This window comes from Somniosus microcephalus, chromosome 2 (assembly GCF_052327205.1).
Source record: "Somniosus microcephalus isolate GS21.2 chromosome 2, FLI_Smic_1.0, whole genome shotgun sequence".
Lineage (NCBI taxonomy): Eukaryota > Metazoa > Chordata > Chondrichthyes > Squaliformes > Somniosidae > Somniosus > Somniosus microcephalus.
The window spans coordinates 362013413-362040269 of record NC_140988.1 but is presented as its reverse complement, the minus strand read 5'-3'; the positions used below and the strand labels follow the sequence as shown (position 1 = coordinate 362040269).

At 45.7% G+C, this 26857-nt stretch overlaps 1 protein-coding gene across 2 annotated transcripts; it reads left to right on the top strand.

Annotated features, from left to right (window-relative positions):
* The first annotated feature begins 1649 nt into the window (after positions 1-1649).
* LOC147123731 (N-acetyllactosaminide beta-1,3-N-acetylglucosaminyltransferase 4-like) lies at positions 1650-26513 on the top strand. Of its 2 annotated transcripts, XM_085975556.1 has the most exons (3): positions 1650-3092; positions 5351-5392; positions 18689-26513. In XM_085975556.1, exons 2-3 carry the CDS (start codon positions 5371-5373, stop codon positions 19831-19833), a joined length of 1167 nt encoding a protein of 388 aa, XP_085831682.1. In that variant the 5' UTR covers positions 1650-3092; positions 5351-5370; the 3' UTR covers positions 19834-26513. The 2 variants fall into 2 exon arrangements, with proteins under 2 accessions (XP_085831682.1, XP_085831679.1); XM_085975553.1 differs by lacking the exon at positions 1650-3092 and having other exon boundaries at positions 4471-5392.
* The last annotated feature ends 344 nt before the right edge of the window (positions 26514-26857 follow it).

Below are 26857 nucleotides of genomic sequence, written 5' to 3'. Positions count from 1 at the left end.
TAGTAATTTATTAATCCCAGGAACGACCTTAATTGTGAGACATTTTCAGGCGCTGGGGCTTTTACAACCGCTTCAATTTTTTCAGGTGATTTATGCAACCCTTCTTCGTTAATGACATGGCCACAATATGATATTTGTTTCTGGAAAAATTCGCACTTGGGGCGATTTGCTCGTAGGCCTCGTTCTCTCAGCCTCGTGAGCACCTGCTCCAAATTGGCAAGGTGCTCGTTGTCATTTTCTCCTGTTACAAGGATGTCGTCTAGGTAGCATTGAGTCCCCGGAATCCCTTCCAGGACTTGCTCCATAGCTCATTGCCAGATAGCTGGAGCTGATGCTACTCCAAAAACCAGTCGATTGTACTGGTACAGGCCTTTGTGTGTGTTTATCGTGAGATACTTTTTAGAGGCCTCCTCAACCTCCATCTGTAGATATGCCTGTGCCAAGTCAATTTTGGTGAAACGTTTCCTTCCGGATAGTGAGGTGAAAATATCTTCTATCCTCGGAAGAGGATACTGTACTGTGTGAAGGACCGGGTTTACAGTCACCTTGAAGTCACCACAGATGCGAATTTTTCTCTGTTCTTCAGATTTATCATTATTCAACGTTTTCTTCATGACCGGGACGATGGGTGTTGCCCATTCACTCCAATCTAACTTGGATAACACGCCTGCTTTTTCCAAATTCTCCAGCTCTGCCTCGACTGCTGGACGAATTGCGTATGGCACCGGCCTTGCCTTAAAAAACTTGGGAATTGCCGCATCTTCCACTTTTATTGAGGCGGTGGCGCCTTTCAGGGTTCCTAGTTCCTGTTGAAACACTTCTTTGGCGTTAGCCAAGATTTCTTTTAATCGTCCAGGTATGACGTCATCATCATTTTTTTTCTTACTGGTCACCGTCAGTGCCTGAATGGAGTGCCAGTCTAAACGTATCTTTCTGATCCATTCATGTTCCAACAACGGTGGACCACCATCTTGCAGAACGTATAAATACAACTTCTGTATTTCCTTGCCGTTGTATACAACAGGCACCCTTATTTTCCCTCTGGGGTATACTTTCTGCCCCGTATATGTCTTCAAGATAATGGATGTGTCTTTCAAAGGTATATGCGGAAATAGCCGCTCGTAATCCCGTCGACTTATGACGGTCAGAGCTGATCCTGTATCTAGCTCCATTTTAACTGGGGACCCCGCTATTGTGAGGGTAACCCAAATGGTCTGGTAATCTTCTTTAGCAATTACATTATGTAATTTGAGACAGCTTAGTCTCTTGTTTCCGGAGTCGCTATCGCTCTTCTGGTCTTCGGAGCTACTGTCCGTCATCATTTGTACCTTTCTGTACTTTTCCTTATTGACCTTTTTACTGCCAGCGGATTTTTTTCCAGATCGGCATACACGTGCAATGTGTCCCATCTTTCCGCATTGCCTGCATGCTTTGTCCTTGAACCAGCAGTCCCTCTGGTCATGGGTGGATCTGCCGCAGCGATAACATCTCTCAAAACCCCGTGTCATTTCATGGGTGCTGAAGTCCTGTGGCTTTTGCTGTATCTCTGCAGCTCCTCTTGCTGCTGCTTTGTATGATACAGCCACACTGAAAGCCTTGTCCAGTGTCAAATCTTTCTCAGAAAGTAGTCTTTTCTGTGTTCCTTCACTTAGGAGACCGCAGACGAATTTGTCTCGTAGAGAATCTGCCAGTCCTGCCCCGAATTGGCAGTGCTTTGACAGCTTTCGTAATTCGGTGAGGTAATCAGCGTTACTTTCATTCTTGTGCTGATTCCTCCTGAAGCATTTGAATCGTTCCGCTATCAGCAGCGGTGTTGGGTTTAAGTGCTCCTGTAGGGTATCAACAATCTCCTTAAAATTCTTGTCCATCGGTTTGGCTGGAGTTATCAAGTTTCGTAACAGCCCGTATGTCCTTGCGCCCATCAGATTTAGAAGTACCGATGCCTTTTTATCATCCGCTACTTCATTCGCCTTGCAATATACCTCCACTCTTTCCACATATGTGGTCCAATCCTCTATATCACTATCGAAAGCAGTAATATTGCCAGTCTTAGGCATCCTGAAAATCAAAAATGGCGCCTCCCGCGCTTTTCCTTCTTCCCTGCCGAGTCAAGATGGCGCCTCCCGCGCTTTCCCGCCGCTGCCGCTGCTGCCAACGCTATTCTCCGCGGTATTTATTTACACATATATTTTAAACAGTTTCTCCGTTACTTGGAGAATCGTTCCCGTCGGACTCTCTGGGACTTTCCCCTCCCTCTGTTTGGTCCGAACGTCGACCTGCTTTGCAGCGCCGGCCGTCTCCTGAGTGCTCCACCCTCCGTCTCTGTTTGCTTCTGCCTTCCAACTCGCTGCCCGGCCGCGCTGCAGAGCTACCCGATCGAGCCCCAGCCCGCCGCCCAGGAAGGATCAGTGCACTACCTGCCACCAGCGCCTATATTTCTTAAGGAGGCTGAAGGGATGTAATCTGTCACCCCTGATCCTCTCTAACTTTTACCGCTGCACTATAGAGAGCATCCTGACAAACTGTATCACAGTATGGTATGGCAGCTGTAGCTACTATGACCGGAAAACCCTGCAGCGGGTAGTCAAAACTGCCCAACGCATTACCGGCACCCGGCTACCGACCATAGAGCACATATACCAGAAACGCTGTCTGCGGAGGTCACGGTCCATCATCAAAGACCCTACCCACCCCAGCCACAGTCTGTTCGCCCTCCTACCATCTGGGAGACGCTACAGATGCATTCGCATCCGTACGACCCGATTTAGGAACAGCTTCTTTCCCAGGGCTGTCATCCTACTGAACTCCACAAATAAACTCTAAAGCCTGCACATCTGCCAATGCACTTTATTATGGTCATATTTATGTTAATATACTACGAGCCAAATGTATGTTGAATGTTTAAATGTCTTAATCCAAATGTACACTCTCGGGAGCCGCAAGCCTACATTTCGTTGTACTGCACTTGTGCACTAACAATGACAAAAGTTGATTTGATTTGATTTTGATTTGTTTAGCTGGTGAAACCACTTTTTTTTTTCTTCGACCTTCGTCTGAGGAATTGATCTCCTTGAGGTGCTGCCGAATTGCAGGTAAGTTCGTTTCTAACTCGTCGCCACTGTTGTATCCGTGTGTTAATGGAGACACGGAAAGCAGGAGTTGATTTAACAAGTGTTTACTGAACAAAGTCTGGAGGTGAACTAACTATACAAGACGCTATACAGGCTTATATACCCGAGTGGTCACTACCGGTACTACAGTACACAGGGGCTTCAAAAAAAACATAGTTCCTCTTAAAGGTACATACACCACAACAACGACATAGATAGGACAAAGAAAGAGGTTCTGCTGAGAAAGTTTGAGCAGCTAGGGATTAAATTAAAAAGCAGAACCACAAAGGTCATAATCTCTGGATTATTACCGGAGCCACGAGCAAATTGGCATAGGGTCAATAGGATCAGGGAGATGAATGCGTGGCTCAAAGATTGGTGTGGGAGAAGTGGGTTGCGATTCGTGGGGCACTGGCACCAGTACTGAGGAAAGAGAGAGCTATTCCATTGGGATGGACTACACCTGAACCATGCTGGGACCAGAGTTCTAGCGAATCGAATAACTAGGGAGGTAGATAGGGCTTTAAACTAGATAGGGGGGAGGGTCCCGGTGGAGAGAAATCTAGAATGCTAAAGAGAAAAGACAAGGAAGCAGTGCAGGAAAGGGATTGGGGTAAGGATAACCAGATTGCGTCAGGAAGGGACAGAGCGTACAAACAAAAGAATGCACTAACAAACAGGTTCCGGATCAGAGAAAAATGGTGAGACAAATAGGGTCATTGTACAAAAAAAATGTCTATAAAATGTTAAGACAAATCTAAAGGCACTGTATCTGAATGCACGAAGCATTCGTAATAAGGTAGACGAATTAACAGCGCAAATAGATGTAAACGGATACGATCTAATTGCGATTACGGAGACATGGCTGCAGGGTGACCAAGGCTGGGAGCTGAATATCCAAGGATATTCGATATTTAGGAAGGACAGGCAAAAAGGAAAAGGAGGTGGGGTGGCCTTGTTAGTAAAGGATGAAATCAGAGCAATAGTGAGAGGATATCGGCTCAGAAAATCAAGATGTAGAATCAGTCTGGGTGGAGCTAAGAAGCACCAAGGGGCAGAAAACATTGGTGGGAGTTGTCTATAGGCCTCCAAACAGTAGTGGTAATGTAGGGGATGGCATCAAACAGGAAACTAGAGATGCATGTAACAAGGGTACTACAGTAATCATGGGTGACTTTAATCTACATATAGACTGGCCAAACCAAATTAGCAATAATACTGTGGAGGATGAATTCCTGGCGTGTGTACGAGATGGTTTTGTAGACCAGTACATTGAGGAGTCAATTAGGAAACAGGCTATCCTAAATTGGGTATTGTGCAATGGGGGGCCTTGTGGGGCTGGAGGAGATTAGAGATAGGGAGGGGCGAGGCCATGGAGGGATTTAAAAACGAGGATGAGAATTTTGAAATCGAGGCGTTGCTTAACCGGGAGCCAGTGTAGGTCAGTGAGCACAGAGATGATGGGCGAATGGGACTTGGTGCGAGTTAGGACACGGACAGCAGAGTTTTGGATGACCTCAAGTTTACGTTGGGTGGAATGTGGGAGGCCAGCCAGGAGTGCGTGGGAATAGTCAAGTCTCGAGGTAACAAAGGCATGGATAAGGGTTTCAGCAGCGGATGAGCTGAGGCAGGGGTGGAGACGGGCGATGTTACGGAGGTGGCAATAGGTGGTCTTGGTTATGCTGTGGATATGCCCTATCTACAGCCCTAGTTAGTCGATTCGTCAGGACACTGGTCTCGGCCCAGTTTAAGTGGAACGGCAAGGTTAAGTTTAACGGAACAGCTCCCTCTTTTCCCCGGTACTGGTGCCAGTGCCCCATGAATAGAATCGAATCGAAGTTTTTTTTGTCCGTTCAAGTGATTTCACTGGTTGCCGCCTATTGGAGGGGGTGGTGCACACTGCCGCCTGTGGCGGAGCAGGGAATGACTTACCGCAAGTTCAGGATTCCCGCGTTTATCTGCGCGGGCACTAAATCCTGAAATTACTGTCAGTTTCAGAGGGGTAATGACGGCCACCGCTGACAATTTTGCCGTCACTACCACCGCAAGATCCGAGCCATTGTATCTAAAGAGTGGTCACTCCCTATACAGCAAACAGCGAACACGGCCCATGTAGAGTTCTCAGTAGTTTTGTTTTGGGGACTTTTAGCCATGGTGATGGGGGATTCTTTGAGTCGACACCTTTCTGGTTTAAAAAAAAACCTGGTATTCCAAATATCAACTCTTTTCTTTCCTCCTAGGCCTTTGAAAGTTTGGCAACATGGCTTCTTGGAACAAATTTGGTAAGCCCTTTTATCTCGAGGCATTTGCCGGGTTACTTATGTGGACTCTCGAAGATCGGTCTAAGCGGAGATCTGATAAGCGGTCTTTTAAAATGAAGATGGGGATTGATAGGGTGGATGTGGAGGAACTATTTCCACTTGTGCGTGAATCCAGAACAAGTGGGGTAGAACTATAACATAGTAAGAACTTGCATTTATATAGCGCCTTTCACGACCTCAGGATGTCCCAAAAACGCTTTACAGCCAATGAAGTACTTTTGAAGTGTAGTCACTGTTGTAATGTAGCAAACATTAACGGTAGTCACTAACAGATCAAATAAAGAATTTAGGAGGAATTTCACTTTTAGGAGAGTGGTGAGAATGTGGACTGGTTGAAGCAGGCAGCATTGACGTGTTTAAGAGGAGGATTGATGCAGACATGAGGGAGAAAGGGATAGAGGGGGGTGGGAGCAGGGTGGGAAGAGGTAAATAGAGTGGGAGGAAGCTTGTGCGGAGTATAAAAACTGGCATAACTGGTCCGAATGGCCTGTTTCTGTGCTGTAGCATAGCTTAATATTAACCAATTAGTACATTTACAAATTGTGCCATCATTTTTTACTAGAATGGTACTAGGGATGAAAGATTTCAGTCACATGGAGATACTGGAAAAACTTGAGTTAGGAACAGGAGGAGGCCATTTAGCCCCTCGAGCCTGTTCCGCCATTCAATATCATGGCTGATCTGGGACCTAACTCCGTATACCCGCCCCATATCCCTTAATACCTTTGCTTAACAAAAAGCTCACATTTAAAATTGACCTAGCATCAATTGCTGTTTGCGGAAGAGAATTACCAGCTTCTACCATCCTTCGCATGTAGAAGTGTTTCCTAACTTCACTCCTTAAAGACCTGGCTCTAATTTTTAGACTTTTAAGGTTGTTTTCCTTGGGGGCAGCAAACGCTATGGGGAGGATTTGATGGAGGTGTTCAAAATCTTGAAGGGTTTTGATAGAGTAAATAAGACTGTTTCCAGTGGTAAAAATACAAAAGCAAAATACTGCGGATGCTGGAAATCTGAAATAAAAACAGAAAATGCTGGACATACTCAGCAGGTCAGGCAGCATCCGTGGAGAGAGAAACAGAGTTAACGTTTCAGGTCGATGCCGGGTGGCCCGTCCAGTTTTATTATTTTTTGGAGCGGTTTTTTTACAACTGAGTGACTTGCTAGGCCATTTCAGAGGGCTGTTAAGAGTCAACCACATTGCTGTGGGTCTGGAGTCACATATAGGCCAGACCGGGTAAGGACGGCAGATTTCCTTCCCTAAAGGACATTAGTGAACCAGGTGGGTTTTTATGACAATCCGAAACAGACGCAAAGTATTCATTAAGAACCATGCCCCCCCACCTTCCGTCTCCACACACGTGCTTCCTTTTTGGTCTGTAATATGCCCTACTCTGAAATAACAACAGAAAATGCTGAAAACACTCAGCAGGCCAGGCAGCATCCGTGGAGAGAGAAACAGAGTTAACGTTTCGGGTCGATGACCCTGAGTGTTTCCAGCATTTGCTGTTGTTATTTCAGATTTCCAGCATCCGCAGTATTTTGCTATTGTCTTTTATTTATCGTCTTGGTCTTTATGTATTAATAAAACATCTTTGGGTTTTCCTTGATACTTTTTCATGTCCTCTCTTTGCTTTCCTGATTTCCATTTTAATTGCACCTTTTGCTGCACGTTCTAGAGGTGACATGCAGAAACATTTTTTTTTGTCACAACAAGTTATGGTCTGGAGTGCCCTGTCTGAAAGGGTGGTGGAAGCAGGTTCAGTGGTAACTTTCAGAAGGGAATTGGGTAAATAGTTCATGAGGAAAAATTTGGAGGGCTATGGGAAAAGAGCAGGGGAGTGAGACTACTTGGACAGCTCTTTCAAAGCACAGGCACGATGAGTCGAATGGCCTCCTGTGCTGTATGATTCTATCAGGTGTCAGATGTAGCTCGGTGGGTAGCACTCTCGCCTCCTGTATTCAGAAGGTTCTGGGTTAAATTCCCACTCCAGAGTTTGGAGCACAAATTCTAGCCTGGCACGCCACTGCAGTACTGAGGGAGCCCTGCACTATCCGAGGTGCGGTCTTTCAGATGAGACATAAAACCAAGGCCCCCCATCTGCCCTCTTGGATCGACACAAAAAGATTTTATGGGACTATTTCAAAGAAGCACGGTGGCATAGTGGTTAGCACTGTTGCCTCACAGCGCCAGGGACCCGGGTTCAAATCCGGCCTCGGGTGACTGTCTGTGTGGAGTTTGCACATTCTCCCCGTGTTTGCGTGGGTTTTCTCCGGGTGCTCCGGTTTCCTCCCACAGTCCAAAGATGTGCGGGTTAGGTTGATTGGCCATGATAAAAAAATTGACCCTTAGTGTTAGGGGGGATTAAATACGTGGGGTTACGGGGATAGGGCTTGGGTGGGATGGCTGTCGGTGTAGGGACCGGGTGCTAGGGTTTGGATGATCAGCCATGATCTCGTTGAATGGCGGAGCAGGCTCGAAGGGCCGAATGGCCTACTCCTGCTTCTATGTTTCTAAGAGCAGGATAGTCTTGACCAACTTTATCCTTCAGCCATCATAAAAACATTATTTGGTTATTATCGCATTGCTATTTGTGGGAGCTTGCTGTGCAAAAATTGGCAGCTGCGTTTCCCACTTTTATAACAGCGACTACACTTCAAAGGTACTTCATTGGCTGCAAAGCGCTTTGGGACGCCTGAGGTCCTTTTATAAGGAGAGCTAATCTTTTATTTGTAAAATTCAAGACATGTTTCCCCATTACCTGGAAGTGTATCTTGACTGGGCCTACCCATAATAAACTTTAAAAAATATATAACGAATGAATGGGTTCAATGTGTACTTGGTAATTTAAAATTCACACCCTTGTTTTCAAATCCCTCCATGGCCTCGCGCCTCCCTATCTCTATAAACTACTCAAACCCCACAACCCTTCGAGATCCCTGCGCACCTCCAATTTTGGCCTCTGCTGTCCTTTCTATTTAATCCCCGATTTTCATCACTCCACTATTGCCGACCTTGCCAAGGCCCTAAGCTCTGGAATTCCCTCCCTAAACCTCTCCGCCTCTCTCTCCTTTTTTAAGGGGCTCCATAAAACCTGCCCCTTTGACCAAACTTTTGGTCACCTGCCCTAATATCTCCTTCTGTGGCTCGGTGTCACATTTTGTTTGATAATCACTCCTGTGAAGTGCAAGTTGTTGTTATGGCACTGGACTAGCAATGTAGAGGTCTCAACTTGGCAATGTGTGAAATTGGATTTGTTAAGGGGAAAAAAAAAACAGTAACCTGTGGCCAACGCCAGAAAAGATGAGCCCGAAAGCAGTGAGAATGTAGTTAAAAACCCAACTGGTTCACTAATGTCCTTCAGGGGGTGGAATCTCCATATCATCACCCACCTCCGCCTTTGCCTCAGCCCACCTGCTGCTGAAACTTTCACCCAAGCCGTAGTCACCTCCGCTCTTAAATATTCTAAAGCTATCCTGGCCGGTCTCCTGCTCTTCACACTTTAGAAACTTCAGCTCATCCAAGGTTCTGCTGCCAGTATCCTATTGTGCACCAAGTCTCGCTTGCCCCTCACTCACCTACATTGACTCCCGGCATCTCCAACTTAAAATTCTCGTCCTTGTGAGTTATGGACTTGCCCCTCCCTATCTACATAGAAGCATAGAAGATAGGAGCAGGAGTAGGCCATTCGGCCCCTCGAGCCTGCTCCGCCATTCAATGAGATCATGGCTGATCATCCAAATTCAGTACCCTGTCCCTGCTTTCTCCCCATATCCCTTGATCCCTTTAGCCTTAAGAAATATATCCAACTCCTTCTTGAATATATTTAATGAATTGGCCTCCACTGCCTTCTGTGGTAGAGAATTCCACAGGTTCACCACTCTCTGGGTGAAGAAATTCCTCCTCATCTCAGTCCTAAATGGCTTACCCCTTATCCTTAGACTGTGACCCCTGGTTCTGGACTCCCCCGCCATTGGGAACAGCCTTCCTGCATATAGTCTGTCTAGTCCTGTTAGAATTTTATAAGTTTCAATGAGATCCCCTCTCATTCTTCTAAACTCTAGCGAATATAAGCCTAATCGACCCAATCTCTCCTCATACGTCATTCCTGCCATCCCAGGTATCAGTCTGGTGAATCTTCGCTGCACTCCCTCCATGGCAAGAACATCCTTCCTCAGAGATAAGGCGACCAAAACTGCACACAATACTCAAGGTGTGGTCTCACCAAGGCCCTGTACAACTGCAGCAAGACATCCTTGTTCTTGTACTCGAACCCTCTCGCTACGAAGGCCAACATACCATTTGCCTTCTTAACCGCCTGCTGCACCTGCATGCTTACCTTCAGCGACTGGTGCACAAGGACACCCAGGTCTCATTGCACTTCCCCTTCTCCCAATCTATTGCCGTTCAGATAATAATCTGCCTTCCTGTTTTTGCCACCAAAGTGGATAATCTCGCATTTATCCACATTGGGCAGAAGCATGGCAGATGCAGTATAATCACCCAACCTGTCCAAATCATATATGAAAAGCTGGGGTCCAAGGACCGATCCCTGCGGTACCCCATCTAGTCACTGCCTGCCACTCGGAAAAAGAGCCGTTTATTCCAACTCTTTGCCTCCTGTCTGCCAACCAGTTCTTTATCCAAGCCAGTACCTTGCCCCCAATCCCATGTGCCTTAACTTTACACGCTAATCTCTTATGCGGGACCTTATTGAAAGCCGTCTGAAAGTCCAAATACACCACTGGTTCGCCCTTATCTATTCTATAAATCCATGTTGACTTTCATCCTGTCACTGTTTTCCAAGTGCTCTGCTATTACATCTTTTATAATGGACTCTAGCATTTTCCCCACTACCAATGTCAGGCTTACCGGTCTATAATTCCCTGTTTTCTCTCTACCACCTTTTTTGAATAGTGGGGTAACATTAGCTACCATCCAATCCATGGGAACTGTTCCAGAGTCTATCGAATTTTGGAAGATGACCAGCAATGCATCTACTATTTCTAGGGCCACTTCCTTAAGTACCCTAGGATGTAGATTACCAGGCCTTGGGGATTTATCGACCTTCAATCCCGTCAATTTCCCTAACACCATTTCCCTACAAATACTGATTTCTTTCAGTTCCTCCCTCTCATTAGACCCTATGTTCCCCGACATCTCTGGGAGGTTATTTGTGTCCTCCTTTGTGAAGACAGAACCAAAGTATGTATTTAGTTGGTCTGCCATTTCTTTGTTCCCCATTATAAATTCCCCTGATTCTGACTGTAAGGGACCTACGCTTGACTTCACCAATCTTTTTCTCTTCACATATCTATAAAAGCTTTTACAGTCAGTTTTTATGTTCCCTGCAAGCTTACTCTCATACTCTATTTCCCCCCTCTTAATTAATCCCTTTGTCCTCCTTTGTTGAATCCTAAACTGCTCCCAATCCTCGGGTTTACTGCTTTTTCTGGCCAATTTATATGTCTTCTCCTTGGATCTTATGCTATCCCTAATTTCCCTTGTTAGCCACGGTTGAGTCACCTTTTTTGTTTTATTTTTATGCCAAACTGGGATGGACAAATTCTGTAGTTCATCCATGCGATCTTTGAATGTTTGCTATTGCCTATCCACCGTCAACCCTTTGAGTAACATTCCCCAATCAATCCTACCCAACTCGCACCTCATACCATCGTAATTTCCTTTATTTAAATTCAGGACCCTAGTCTCCGAGTCAACTCCTTCACTCTCCATCTTAATGAAGAATTCGATCATATTATGATCGCTCCGCCCCAAGGGGCCTCGCACAACAAGATTGCTAATTAATCCTTTCTCATTACATAATACCCAGTCTAAGATGGCCTGATCTCTAGTTGGTTCCTCGACATATTGTTCCAGGAAACCATCTCGTATACACTCCAGGAATTCCTGTCATCTCCTCCAGCCCTACAGCCATCTAGAATTCACCATTCCCCTGATGCTGGCCTCTGGTGCATCCTCAACTTCCTTCGCCTGCCATTGGTGGCTGTATCTTCATCCATCTAGACCCTAAGCTCTAGAATTCCCTTCCTAAAGCTCTCCACCTCTCACCCTTTTAAGACCTTTGTTAAAACCCACCTCTTTGACCAAGCTTTTAGCCACCCCTCCTAATACCTCCTTCTTTGGTACCGCATCTATTTTTCCCTGATTGCATTTCCCAAGTGAAGTGCCTTGGGACATTTATATATATTAAAAGCTCTATATTAATGCAAATTGTTATTGTCATTGTTATTATCATATTGCCTTTCATGACCTTGGGATACTAAGGGAATCGAGGGTTATTGGGAAAGTGCAGGAAGGTGGATTTGAGGTAGAGGTTCAGCCATAAACTTATTGAATGGTGGAGCAGACTTGATGGGCCGAATGGCCTACTCCTGCTCCTATTTCTTATGTTAAGTTAGGACGTACCAAAGCGCTTCATTGACAAAGTACTTTTGAAGTGTAGTCACTATTATAATGTAGTGAAATACAACAGCCAAATTATGCACAGCAAGATCCCACAAACAGCACTCCAGGGGGGAGAAATTGGGTGAGTAGCGCCACCTGTTAGTGCCTAAAGAGGCAGTCAGTGGCTGTAGCGCCACTGGCTGCGTCTCCCGCGATATTCAGTAGGGGCGCTAATGGTGGCGTTAGGCTTTTGCGCTGCGCCGCCACCGATGATGTCATCGGTGTGCACAGTGCCCCGTTCGCAATATTTGGTAGCGAACGCCGCAGTTGCGCCGCTCGCTACCTGCGCCCGGTTCACGGGGCCTTACTGTGCCGGCAGCGGCGCAAGTTAAGGTGGAGGTGCGGGGCGGCCGCTTTTTCGGCGGCCGCCTGCCAGCACCTCCGTCCCCGGCCTCCTAACCCCCTTCCTAACAGCATTGCCGGCTGTTTCCCGCGAGCCAGGCACTTCTCCTTGGTGCCGGGCTCATTTGCCGGCACTCGCGATCGGGGATTGCGCTGTTGCAGGCACCTCCCCCTTAACAGTGGGAGGAAGGCCTGCAGTACGCAGCGTGCCGTGCCGCAGCGTGTGGCACTGCGGCACGTTGCGCTGCGATAATCAGTTTCAGCGCCCTAAGAGGGACGTGGAGCGCCTTGAGCCTCGCCCCGTGTCCCTCGAGCGGCACTGAAACTGAATTTCTGGCGATCGGAATTACTCCGACCGCTGCGCTAAATCCTGCGCTCAGGCGACTTTTGCGCCACTTTGGCGCCCCAACCCAATTTCTAGGCCCAGATATTTAATTCAATTGAATAGGCGCATCAGATTCAATACCTTGGCTCCCCATATGAGAATAGGCACAGTTGGGTGAACTACTGGAAGATGCCCAGCACCCACTGAAGAATAGTGCAGCTTAAATCTGCGCCTTCAGAAGAGGAGGAGGAGAATTGGGGGTGTGGAAAGGGTGGGTGCTCGGAATTTAAAAGAAAAAGAATATTTTACCGTGCTGTTTACAGTATCATAGCACAGAAGGCAGCCATTCAGCCTGTGCTGCAGGTGGGAGGGTATTAGAAATTATAGCTGTGGTGATTATTCTTTATGTTTAGTAAGAAGTATTGTGATTGGTTGTTTGTTTCCTGCCTTGGGATATATGCTGTAATCTCATTGGTAGTTGATGTCATGTGATTTGTGGTGGCCATCTTAAATTCAGTTCTTTCCAGCCTTTAGTTGGGACTGGGTGTTGAAAGATGTGCTACAGGATTTTTAAGTTAATAAAGCCTAGATTAGAAAGGCAAATCTATTCTTTATTTCAATTTATTAACTTGAAAGATGTGCTACAGGATTTTTAAGTTAATAAATTGAAATAAAGAATAGATTTGCCTTTCTAATCTAGGCTTTATTAACTTAAAAATCCTGTAGCACATCTTTCAACACCCAGTCCCAACTAAAGGCTGGAAAGAACTGAATTTAAGATGGCCACCACAAATCACATGACATCAGCTACCAATGAGATTACAGCATATATCCCAAGGCAGGAAACAAACAACCAATCACAATACTTCTTACTAAACATAAAGAATAATCACCACAATAGCCCAGTGCCTGAGTGCAAAAGACAAAGCTGAAGTGTTTGCAACCATCTTTAGCCAGAAGTGGCGAGTGCATAATCCATCTCGGCCTCGTCCAGAGCTCCGCACCATTACAGAAGCCAGTCTTCAACCAATTCGATTTACTCCCACGTGATATCAAAAAATGGCTGAGCGCACTGGATACAGCAAAGGCTGTCGTGCTGAAGACTTGTGCTCCAGAACTAGCTGCGCCTCTAGCCAAGCTGTTCTAGTACAGCTACAACATTGGCATCTAACTGAAAAAATTAAAAAAAATTGCCCAGGTATGTCCTGTCCACAAAAAGCAGGACAAATCCAATCCGGCAAATTACCACCCCATCAGTCTACTCTCAATCATCAGCAAAGTGATGGAAGGTGCTGTTGACAGTGCTATCAAGTGGCACTTACTCACTAATAACCTGCTCACTGATGCCCAGTTTGGGTACCACCAGGCCCACTCCGTTCCAGACCTCATTACATCCTTGGCCCAAAGCAAGGACAAAAAAGCTGAATTTCAGACGGGAGGTGAAAGTGACTGCGCTTGACATCAAGGCAGCATTTGACCGAGTGTGGCACCAAGGAGCCCTAATAAAACTGAAGTCAATGGGAATCGGGGAATTGGGGAAAACTCCCCAGTGGCTGGAGTCATACCTAGCACAAAGGAAGATGGTTGTGGTTGTTGGAGGTCAATCATCTCGGCCCCAGGACATGGCTGCAGGAGTCCCTCAGGGCATTGTCCATAAGAACTTAAGAACATAAATTACCTTTTCCAACAAGAGAGAGTCTAACTACCGCCCCTTGACATTCACTGCCATTACCATCATTGAATCCCCCACCATCAACATCCTGGGGTCACCATTGATCAGAAACTTAACTGAACCAGCCACATAAATACTGTGGCTACAAGAGCAGGTCAGAGGCTAAGTATTCTGCGGCGAGTGTCTCGCCTCCTGACTCCCCAAAGTCTTTCCACCATCTATAAGGCACAAGTCAGGAGTGTGATAGAATACTCTCCACTTGCCTGGATGAGTGCAGCTCCAACAACACTCAAGATGCTCAACACCATCCAGGACAAAGCAGCCTGCTTGATTGACACCTCATCCACCACCTTAAACATTCACTCCCTCCACCACTAGTGTACCGTGGTGGCAGTGTGTACCATCCACAAGGTGCACTGCAGCAGCTCGCCAAGGCTTCTTCGACAGCATCTCCCAAACCCCCGATCTCTACCACCTAGAAGGACAAGGGCAGCAGGCGCATGGAGACACCACCACCTCCAAGTTCCCTTCCAAGTCACGCACCACCCTGACTTGGCAATGTATCATTGTTCCTTCATCATCGCTGTGTCAAAATCCTGGAACTCCCTCCCTAACAGCACTGTGGGAGCACCTTCACCACATGGACTGCAGTGGTTCAAGAAGGCGGCTCACTACCACCTTCTCGAGAGCAATTAGGAGTGGGTAATAAATTCTGGCCCTGAATGAATAAAAAAAATCAAAAAAATCTATGGTGTGGGAGGAAGGGGTTTCAGTTCATGGGGCACTGGCACCAGTACTGGGGAAAGATGGAGCTGTTCCGTTGGGACGGGTTCCACTTTAAACTGGGCTAGGAGCAGTGTCCTGGCGAACTGGATAATTAGGGCAGTAGACAGGGCTTTAAACTAATGAAGGGAGGATTCAGGAAAGAGAAAATTTAAAAGCAGCGAGAGAAATGTCAAGGCTCTAGAGCAGAGTAGAGTTTGGGTAAAAATAAGCTGAGTGGGTCTGGAAGGGACAGAGAGAGTAACAAAGGAAATAAGGCATCAGTGACTAAGGTGACATCAGGGAAAAAGCGAAAAGTCAAAGCTAAAGGCACTATATCTGTGCGCGAAGCATTCACAACAAAATAGATGAATTAATAGTGCAGATAGAAATGAACAGGTTTGATCTAAGCCATGACGGAGACGTGGTTGCAAAGTGGCCAAGGTTGGATACTAAATATTCCAGGATACATAACCTTTAGAAGGGATAGGCAAAATGGAAAAGGAGGGGTAGCCCTGATAATAAAGGATGGGATAAAGACAGTAGTGAAAAGAATCTTCTCTGAAAATCAAGTACTAGAATCAGTTTGGGTGGAGCTAAGAAACAGCAAGGGGCAGAAAACATTGCTGGGAGTTATTTATAGGCCCCCAAACAGTAGTTGTAATGTAGGGCAGCGTATAAATCAGGAAATTAGAGGCGCATGCAACAAGGGTAATACAGTAATCATGGGGGACTTTAATCCACATAGACTGGGCAAACCAAATTTGCAATAAATTTGGACAGAGATGAGGAGGAATTTCTTCACCCAGAGAGTGGTGAACCTGTGGAATTCTCTACCACAGAAGACAGTTGAGGCCAATTCATTAAATATATTCAAGAAGGAGTTAGATATATTTCTTAAGGCTAAAGGGATCAAGGGATATGGGGAGAAGGCAGGGACAGGGTACTGAGTTTGGATGATCAGCCATGATCTCATTGAATGGTGGAGCAGGCTCGAGGGGGCTGAACGGCCTACTCCTATTTTCTATGTAAAAGTATGGCGGATGAATTCATGGAATGTATGCAAGATAGTTTTCTAGATCAGTATGTTGTTGAACCAACTAGGGAACAGGTTATTTTAGATCTAACATTGTGCAATGAGAAAGGGTTAATTAATAACCTTGTAGCAAAGGGGCCTTTAGGGAAGAGTGACCATAATATGGAAGAATTTTGTATTGAGTTTGAAAGTGACTTAGTTAAATCCAAAACTAGTGTCTTAAAACTAAACAAAGCAAACTATGTAGGTATGAGGGGTGAGTTGGCTAAGGTAGATTGGGAAACTACATTAAAAGGTATGATAGTGGACGAGCAATGGCTAGCATTTAAAGAATGAATACATAATTTACAACAAATATACATTCCTTTAAGGCATAAAAACTCCACCGGAAAAGTGGTCCAACTGTGGCTAACAAGAGAAGTTAAAGATAGTATTAGATGAAAGGAAGAGGCTTATAATGCTGCCAGAAAGAGTAGTAAGCCTGAGGATTGGGAGGATTTTAGAAGTCAGCAAAGGAGGACCAAGAAATTGATAAAGAAAGGGAAAATAGAATATGAGAGTAAACCTAGCGAGAGACATAAAACGGACTGTAAAAAGGAAAGAGTAGCGAGAAATGTGGGTCCCTTACAGGCTGAGACAGGAGAAATTATAATGGGGAATAAGGAAATGGCAGAGAAATTAAACAAATACTTTGTATCTTTCTTCATAGAAGAAGATGCAACAAACTTCCCGGAAATAGTGGAGAACCAAGGGTCTAGCGAGAATGAGGAACTGAAAGAAATTAGAATTAGTAAAAAAGTGGTACTGGAGAAATTAATGGGACTAAAAGCCAATGTGAAGTTATCCACTTTGGTAGGGAAAATAGAGAAGCAGAGTATTTTTTAAATGGTGAGAGATTGGGAAATGTTGGTGTTCAGAGGGATCTGGGTGTCCTTGTACATGAATCACTGAAAGTTAACATGCAGGTACAGCAATTAGGAAAGCAGATGGAATGTTAGCCTTTATTACAAGATGATTTGAGTATAAGAGTAAAGACATCTTACTGCAATTATATAGGTCCCTGGTGAGATCACACCTGGAGTATTGTGTACAGTTTTGGTCTCCTTACCTAAGGAAGGATATACTTGCCATAGAGGGAGTGCAGCGAAGGTTCACCAGACTGATTCCTGGGATGGGTGAATTGCCCTATGAGGAGAGATTGAGTAGACTAGGCTTATATTCTCTAGAGTTTAGAAGAATGAGAGGTGATCTCATTGAAACATACAAAATTCTTACAGGGATTGACAAGGTAGATGCAGGGAGGATGTTTCCCCTGGCTGGGGAGTCTAGAACCAGGAGTCACAGTCTCAGAATAAGGGGTCGGCCATTTAGGACTGAGATGAGGAGAAATTTCTTCACTCAGAGGGTGGTAAATCTTTGGAATTCTCTACCCCAGAGGGCTGTGGAGGCTCAGTCATTGAGTATATTCAAGACAGGTCGATAGATTTTTGAATATTAAGGGAATCAAGGGATATGGGGATGAGGTAGAAAATCAGCCATGATCTTATTGAATGGCGGAGCAGGCTCGAAGGGCCAAATGGCCTACACGTGCTCCTATTTCTTATGTTCTTATGTAAAGATGCAGCATAGATTTACTAGGATAATACCAGGGATGGGAGACTTGTGGGAAAATTGAACTATATGCACTAGCGAAGGTTAAGGAGAGAGCATTCACATTTTTCACAAGATAATTACGGATGAGGAAGGTCATTCAGCCCATTTTAATTTATCAGTCCAGAGAGGTTCTGAAGTATTCCTTTTTCACCATTCAATTGTTTCTTAAGCGTTTGTATTTTTGCCTCCACTACTTGATCTCGAAGTCTGTAAAGGTTTGAGAGGGAAATAGTGAAGGCTTGCTTCTGGTCGGTGAATTGGTAATGGAGGCATAGACTTGGGATTAGTACTAGAAGCAGAAAGGGAAGGTGGAAGTTTTTCTTCACCACATTATTCGAACATGGAGTATATTATCTATAGGTGGCTATGCAGCACAGTCAATCATGACATTTGAGAGAATTCGAAAATTATAAACAATAAAAATATTATAGAAATGAGTTAAACTGAATTAGACTTGAAGGTAATATAGATTTTCCTCTTCCTCCCCACACCCCCCGCGCCATCCTCCACACAGTAGAGGTCAAGAAAGGAAATGTAGTTTTCTTTTGAGTTGGGGCGGGCTCATGAATAATTAATCATACGTGGCTTAATGGGTGGAATGGCCTTTTCTAACCCCGGCTTTGCTCGTTATAAATGGGGGTTTGAGTAGATTGCTCCAATGCGGAGGTAGCACCAGGATGAGCTGAAATTTCTACAATTTAGGAACTGGAATAGGCCATTCAGCCCCTCAAGACTGTTCTGCCATTCTATTAGATCATGGCTGATTATCTACCTGCCTTGGTTCCATATCACTTAATACCCTTACTGAATAAAAATCAATTGAACTTGGTTTTGAAGTTTTCACTTGACCCCAGCCTCACTTTTTGAAGAAGAATATTATGCCCTCATAATTCAGAAATAACAACCCATTGCGTTTCATACTTTCTGCAATTAAATGTAATCTTTCCTTGCAAATAAATTTTCACGGTGTAACTTTTTCTCCCCCTCTCAATGTGCAGATATCAACGTCGTCATTTTAAACCGTGGAGTGAAAGGCCTCGTGATATTTTCGATTGTGCTAATAGTTTGTTTCGGCATCTATAACCCAGTTAACGTCACGAAGAAGAAAGTGATCGTTTTATCGTATCTCAACAAGCTTATTGGGAATTCCAAAGTTCTGCCGACCCAAATTAATTTTAGCAACGCGACTGAGGAGATGGTCACTCCTCAGTCCAGAGTGGAGCAGGCTCCAGTTGCCTGCCTTCCAAACATGAGTTTTAATGTCCTAACTGCCAAACTCAAGCCAATCTATAAGGAATTCATGATGTACCGACATTGCAGGGATTTCCCACTGTTGCACAAGGCCCACAGCTGCCTGGCGAAAGACACCTTCTTGCTGCTGGTGATCAAGTCTCTGGCAGAGAACGCCGACCGGCGCGCCTCGGTCCGCAGCACGTGGGGGAAGGAGGGGCTGGTCGACGGGGTGTGGGTTCGCCGTGTCTTCCTGCTGGGGCTGACGGACAACCGGATCCGCTCGCAGACCGTGCAGGCCTTGGTGGACCGCGAGAGCGCGGAGCACGGCGACGTGGTCCAGTGGGACTTCCGCGAGTCCTTCTTCAACGTCACGCTGAAGGAGACCCTTTTCTGGAAGTGGTTCTCCGAGGACTGCCAGGCCGTGAAGTTTGTCCTAAAGGGCGACGATGACGTCTTTGTCAACGTGGAAAACGTTGTGGAATACTTGAAGGACTTCAGTGCTTCCCAAGATCTTTACGTCGGAGATGTTTTCAGAGACACGTACCCGATGAGGGCTGAGAACAGTAAATACTACATCCCTCTCTTTCTGTATGGGAACGAGTATTACCCTCCGTATGCCGGTGGGGGTGGCTACCTGTTGTCTGGAACATCAATCCAGAAACTGTACAACGCCTCCAAGTTCGAGGAGCTCTTTCCCATTGATGACGCTTTTGTGGGAATATGCGCTCGGAGGGCCAAAATTGAAGCGGTGTCTCACACGGGCTTCCGCACGTATGGAAATGTTCCTTATGACCCATGCATTTACAAAGGGCTAATGCTTGTTCACCGAGTGACCCCAAATGAATTGTGGCTGATTTGGAGCTTGCTCAAGGATAACACTAAGGCATGTGGCCATTTTAAAAGAATCTAATTTAAACTGTCAAAAAACAGTTGCGTTGTGCCATAAACATGTGACAGCAATACTTCCTGGTTTCAAGCGGGAACTACTTTGTACGATACAAGAAGTGGGAACTGTGCACTTTATCTCCCTGCGCTCCTTTCCCCCCCCCCACCCTGGCAACACTGATGATAGTTGAAGCACCCAGCCTGCCAAACCAGCTGAGATCAACCAACTGAGCACGGATCAAGAGCCCTGGGAATAGCCTGGCCTATATGGCCCGGAGTCTGAGACTTAACCTGGCGTTTGGGACGAGATTTTAACCTGAAGCTCCGGCTGCCCTGTCGGGTGGGACGTAAAAGATTTTGTGGTACTAATTTGTAGGAGAGCAAGGGAGCTCTCCAGGAGTCTAGGCCAACATTTATCCCTCAACCAGCACCGCCCGAAACCGATTATCCGGCCATTGCTGTTTGTGGGAGCTAGCTGTGCGCAAATTGGCTGCCGCATTTCCCAACATTACAACCGTGACTCCACTTCCAATGCACTTCATTGGTTGTAAGCACTTTGGGTCGTCCTGAGATTTGCGAAAGGTGCTCTATGTGAAGGGAAGTTTTTTTTTCAATTGCCTTATAACCCTAAATGTTAAAGCAACTTTTCTCATTCGGATCCTGCTTGATGCTGTGCACTTTTATAATTTTATATCCCCCTCAGTCAGTTGAGGCGTTGACTCTTGGGATTTGCCAGCAACGGGGGGGGAAGGGAAGCGAAGAGAGATTGCATTAGCCCATTAGCTAATGCTATAATTTATAAAATAATGAAATTGCACTGTCGCATTGAAATCTTGATTTGCATTGTTTAAACAGTTAGGCATAGAAATTAGTCTCGGGCACTGGGGCAAAGCGGTGATCTGCCGCCCGTTATACTCTGCGCTTGACTGCAATGGAACTGAATATCAGGCGCTGGGTTTGACGGGTGGCCGATCCGATATTGCCCGTTTTGCGCCAATGTCTAGGCCTTGGCTTTTTGCCCATTGGGAATGACTTCTTTTTCTGAATGGGATTACTGTGGATATTTCTGAATGGGATGATTTGTATTTATTCTCAACAATCCTCCATTCACAAATTCATTTATTTTTCTCTCTCCTCGTAACAGGGTTAACATTCCAATGGCCTAGGCCGGCTCCGCCACTGCCCGTGAGGCAGAGTGGAACGAACGCACTGCAGCCCCATCTTGAGCTGCGGACGCAGTGGGGTTTGGGCGTCTGGGTGTGTCTTGCATCCAGTTCCCTACGTTGTCGACCACCCCAATTTAGGTTCTCCCAGGGTCTGGTGGAAGGTTAAATTCTCCCTGACCTAGGATCATAGAAATTTACAGCACAGTCGGAGGCCCTTCGGCCCATCGTGTCCGTGCCTGGCCGAAGAGCTGTCCCCCCTAATCCCACTTTCCAGCTCTTGGTCCGTAGTCTTGTAGGTTACGTCACGTCAAGTGCACATCCAAGTACTTTTTAAATGCAATGAGGATTTCTGCCTCTACCACCCTTTCAGGCAGTGAGTTCCAGACCCCACCACCCTCTGGGTGGAAAAAGTTCTCCTCAACTCTCCTAATCCTCCTCCCAATTACTTTAAATCTATGTTCCCTGGTTATTGACCTCTCTGCTAAGGGAAATAGGTCCTTCCTATCCACTCTATCTGGGCCCCTCATAATTTTATACACCTCAATCAAGTCTCCTCTCAGCCTCCTCTGTTCCAGAGAAAACCACCCCAGCCTATCCGATCTTTCCTCATAGCTAAAATTCCCCAGTCCTGGCAACATCCTCGTAAATCTCCTCTGTACCCTCTCTAGTGCAATCACATCTTTCCTAGCTTAACTCCAACCTCAAGAGTATCCCTTCCGAGCAGCACTGAGTCATTTTTCATTTTCCATTTATTATCTTATTGAAGAAAAGTACCAGCTAATATGAAATGAAGGATAATTGAATTCTTGTGGGTTGGAGGTCTTGTAGGAAGCAGAAGCAGAAGCAAGAAAGAGCTTTTTATTTTTTTATTTAATCATTCATGGGATGTGGGCATTGCTGGCAAGGCCGGCATTTATTGCCCATCCCTAATTTCCCTTGAGAAGGTGGTGGTGAGCCGCCTTCTTACATAGGATTACATAGGATATACAGCACAGAAACAGGCCATTCGGCCCAACCAGTCCATGCCGGTGTTTACGCTCCACTCGAGCCTCCTCCAGTCTTTCCTCATCTAACTCTATCAGCATAACCCTCTATTCCCTTCTCCCTCATATGCTTCTCCAGCCTTCCCATAAATGCATCTATACTATTTAACTCAACCGCTCCCTGTGGTAGCGAGTTCCACATTCTCACCACTCTCTGGGTAAAGAAGTTTCTTCTGAATTCCCGATTTTGATTTATTTTTGACTATCTTATATTGATGGCCTCTAGTTTTGCTCTTCCCCACAAGTGGTAACACTCTCTGTATCAAAACCTTTCATAATTTTAAAAGACCTCAATTAGGTCACCCCTGAGCCTTTTTGCAAGAGGAAACGACCCAGCCTGTTCATCCTTTCCTGATAAGTATACCCTCCTTGTAAATCTTCTTTGCACCCTCTCCAGTGCCCCCCTCTCTCCTTTTTGTAATCGGGTGACCAGAATTGTATGCAGTACCCCACGTGTGGTCAAACCAATGTTCGATGTATGTTTAGCGTAACTTCACTACTTTTCAATTCCATCCCTCGAGAAATAAACCCTAGTGCCTGGTTTGCTATTTTTTTATGGCCTTGTTAACCTGTGTCGCTACTTTTATTGATTTGTGTATTTGTACTCCGAGATCCCTTTGCTCCGCTACCCCACCCAGACTCGCACCTTCCAGGTCATAAGTGACCTCCCTATTCTTCCTACCAAAATGTAATATCTCACATTTATTTGTGTTGAACTTCATTTGCCAATTGAATGCCCATTCTGCAAGTTTATTAAGTCTTCCTGTAATTTGTTGCAATTCTCCTCAGTATTCATTATCCCCCCAAATCTGGTGTCATCCACAAATGTAGAAATTGTGCTTTTGATTCCAACGTCTAAATCGTTAATATAAATTGTGAATAACAGTGGTCCCAGCACTGATTCTTGCAGAACACCACTATCCACCTTCTGCCACTGTGAATAGCTACCCTTTACACCTACTCTCTGCTTTCTGTCTTGAAGCCAGCTAGTTATCCATTCTGCTGCTTGTCCCCTGACTCCGCATTCTCTAACCTTATTCTTGAACTTCTGCAGTCCGTGTGGTGAAGGTACTCCCACAGTGCTGTTTGGTAGGGAGTTCCAGGATTTTGACCCAGCGACGATGAAGGATCGGCAATACACTTCCCAAGTCAGGATGATGTGGAACTTCAAGATGGTGGTGTTCCCATGCACCTGCTGCCCTTGTCCTTCTAGGTGGTAGAGGTCGCGGGTTTGGGAGATGCTGCCAAAGAAGCCTTGGCGAGTTGCTGCAGTGCATCTTGTAGATGGTACACACTGCAGCCACGGTGCGCCGGTGGTGAACTTGCATTTATACAGCGCTTTTCATTTCCTCAGGTAGTCCAAAAGTGCTTTACAGCCAATGAAGTACTTTTAAAGTGTAGTCACTGTTGTAATGTAGGAAACGCGGCAGCTAATTTGCGCACAGCAAGCTCCCACAAACAGCAATGAGATAATGACTAGATCATCTTTTTTAATGGTGTTGGTTGAGTGCTATATATTGGCCAGGACACCAGGGAGAATTCCCCTTGCTCTTCTTCGAAATAGTGCCTTGGGATCTTTTCCATCCACCTGAGAAGGGAATGGATGGTCGGCGGGGCGGGGGTTCATGGGGTGCCAGTCAAGCAGGCTACTTTGTCCTGGATGGTGTCAAGCTTCTTAAATGTTGGAGCTGCACTCATCCACGCAAGTGGGCATGGACTGCTTCATTATCTGAGGAGTTGTGAATGGGCACTGAACACTGTGCAGTCATCAGCGAACATCCCCATTTCTGACCTTATGTTGGAGGGAAGGTCATTGATGAAGCAGCTGACGATGGTTGGGCCTAGGACACTGCCCTGAGAAACTCCTACAGCGAAGTACCACGTAACAAGACGTATTCTGAAAGTATATGCACACTGGATTAAAGGGATGGTGTTAATTTGGGTACATAATTGGCTAAGGGATAGGCGGCAGACTAATGGTGAATGGATGATTTTCTTTCTGGTGAGAAGCATGCAGTGGGGTCCCTCGGTGATCGGACCACTGCTTTTCTTGTTATATATAAATGACCTGGATTTGGGTAGAGGGATTACAATTTTGAAGTTTGTGCTTGATACAAAACTTGGCAACATAGTAAACGGTGATGAGGATAGTAGCAGACTTCAGGTGGATGTAGACTGACTGGTGACATGGACAGACACATGGCAGAAGCAATTTAATGCAGATAAGTGTGAGGTGATGCACTTTGGGAGAAAAAAATGGAGGGACAACATAATCTAAATGGTACTATTTTGAGGGAAGTGTGCAAGAGCAGAGGGACCTGGGGTACATATTCACAAATCTTTGAATGTGGCAAGGCAGGTTGATGAGGCGGTTAAGAAGGAGTTCTGACGAAGGGTCATCGACCTGAAATGTTAACTCTTTCTCCACAGATGCTGCCTGACCTGCTGTGTGTTTCCAGCATTTTCTGTTTTTATTTCAGACTTCCAGCATCCGCAGTATTTTGCTTTTGTATCGGTTAAGAAGGCATATGGAATATTTGGCTTCATAAACAGGTGCAGTGAATACAAAAACCAAAGTCATGCTAAACCTTTGCATAATACTCCAGCTGAGGCCTAACTAGAGATTTGTAAAGTTCTGGGCACCACACTTTAGGAAGGATGTCGAGGCCTTTGAGAGGGTACAGAGGAGGTTTACCGGGATGATACCAGGAATGCGGCACTTTCGTTATGTGAAGAGATTGGATAAGTTCTTATTGTTCTCCTTTGGAGCAGAGAAGGTTAAAGGGAGACCTAATCGAGTTATTCAGAATTATCAGGGATTTTGATAGAGCAAGTAGGGAGAAACTGTTTCCCCTGTCAAGTGGGTTGGTAACCAGAGGTCGTAGATTTAAAATAATTGACTAAAGAACTAGAGGGGAAATGATTTTTTTTTCTAGAGGGTTGTTAAGAGCTGGAACACATTACCTGAAAGGGTGGTGGAATCCAATTCCATAGGAACTTTCAAAAGGCAATTGGAGATGTACTTGAAACGGACTCACCTGCAGGGTTATGGAGTAAAAGCTGGGGTGTGGGATATTGGACACAATACTCCCAACTGAGGCCGCACCAGTGTTTTATAAAGGTTCATCATAACTTCCTTGCCTTTGTACTGTATGGGCTGGATTTTGCCAGCCCTGGGGAGACGGGTTTGGAGGCGAGACTGCCAGGAAAATGGCAGAATTTGGGGGCGGGTGCCCAACCCTCCCCCATGCCATCTTGCCAGGAGGCGGGTAGCCGACCCGTGCCGGGTTCCGCCTCCTCGAGGCGGGAAGGGGATTAATGCCAATTAACTGCCTGTTAACAGGTAGTTAACAGGCAGTTTTTTCGGCTAATCCCTATTTTGAGCCCTGAAGTGTGGTCTTCCCGACGGCTCCGAACCTCGCCAGGGTCAGCGAGGCGGGCCGTCGGTCTGCGGGGGTCGAAGGGCCCGAGATGTCCGGTGTGCAGGTGAGTAGTGGGTGCATGTGTGCAGAGATAAGTGTGCGAGGTGTGTGTAAAGTGTTTTAATAAGTTTTACTTACCTTTACTTCTTCCTGCAGGCCTCCCATCAGGTCTCGGGAGTCCCTCAGCTCACCGGCACAGAAAGCAGAATGGCTGCTGAACTGTCAAAAGCTGCAGCCTTCTGCTTTCTGGTCAGGAAGGCTTTCTAATTGAGTCTTGAGTAAAGACACAACTTAGAAGACAGATTGTCAGAGTTTGACAGCTTCACAGAGCTGTCAAACGATGACATTTCATCTGTCAAAAGCTCTTGACAAATGAAATGTCACTCGCTGACGTCAACTGTAACTGGCTTTCCCTTAATTGGCCTAAGCCCGCTGGGCAGGCTTAACAAGGTCAATCAAGGGAAAATAGCGTGGGTTGGCCACAAGTCGATGGAGGCGGGACTAAAACCCGACAAGTGGGAGTCCCGCCTCCAAAAGCTCCCCATTGACAAACTCCAACCCTATGCCTTTATTTATGAAGCCCAGGATCCCGTAAGCTTTTTTAACCGCTTTCTCAACCTGCCCTGCCACCTTCAACAATTTGTTAACATATAACCCCCCCCCCCGGGTCTCTCTGTTCATGCACCCCCTGATCTTTGGACTCCGAGGCAAGGGTGCTCCCAATTGAGCCATGGCTGACAGCTAGAAAAACTCTTCATGCACAGGTGTCCTTTGAAGTTCGGAGTTCCTTCGGAATAGTAAATCTCTGGTTGAATCTTTGTAGGTGGAATAGCATTACACCAGTGGAACACACTTTCTTTCTTTTGACAGATTAGTTTTAAAACCTAGCCAATGAAGAAATAAAGTGTATTTAAATGATACTGATTATTTATAGTTTGAAAGGTGAATTGAATTCTAGTTTTTGTTTATCATATGGATTCAAGGCATTGTGATTTCACTGTGCTGGATTGTGCCAGGCCACGGCCTATGTAATAAAGGGTTGTAATTATCTGATTAAAGATTTTATTATTTTAATTTAACTGGTATTTTGACATTCATATTTTTTTCATAACCGTGTGTGTGTGTCACTGTCCTTTGGTGGGGTCAAAGGCCAAAGTCCATTTCATAGAATCATAGAATAGTACAGCACAGCAAGAGGCCATTCGGCCCATCGGGTCTGTGCCGGCTCTTTCGAAGAGCAATCCAGTTAGTCCCACTCCCCCGCTCTTTCCCCAGATCCCTGCAATTTTTTCTCCTTCAAGTATTTATCCAATTCCCTTTTTGAAGGCTGCTATTGACCCTATCCATCGCCTTATCAGGCAGCGGATTCCAAATGCTAACCACTCATTGTGTAAAAAAAACGTTTTCCCTCATGTCGC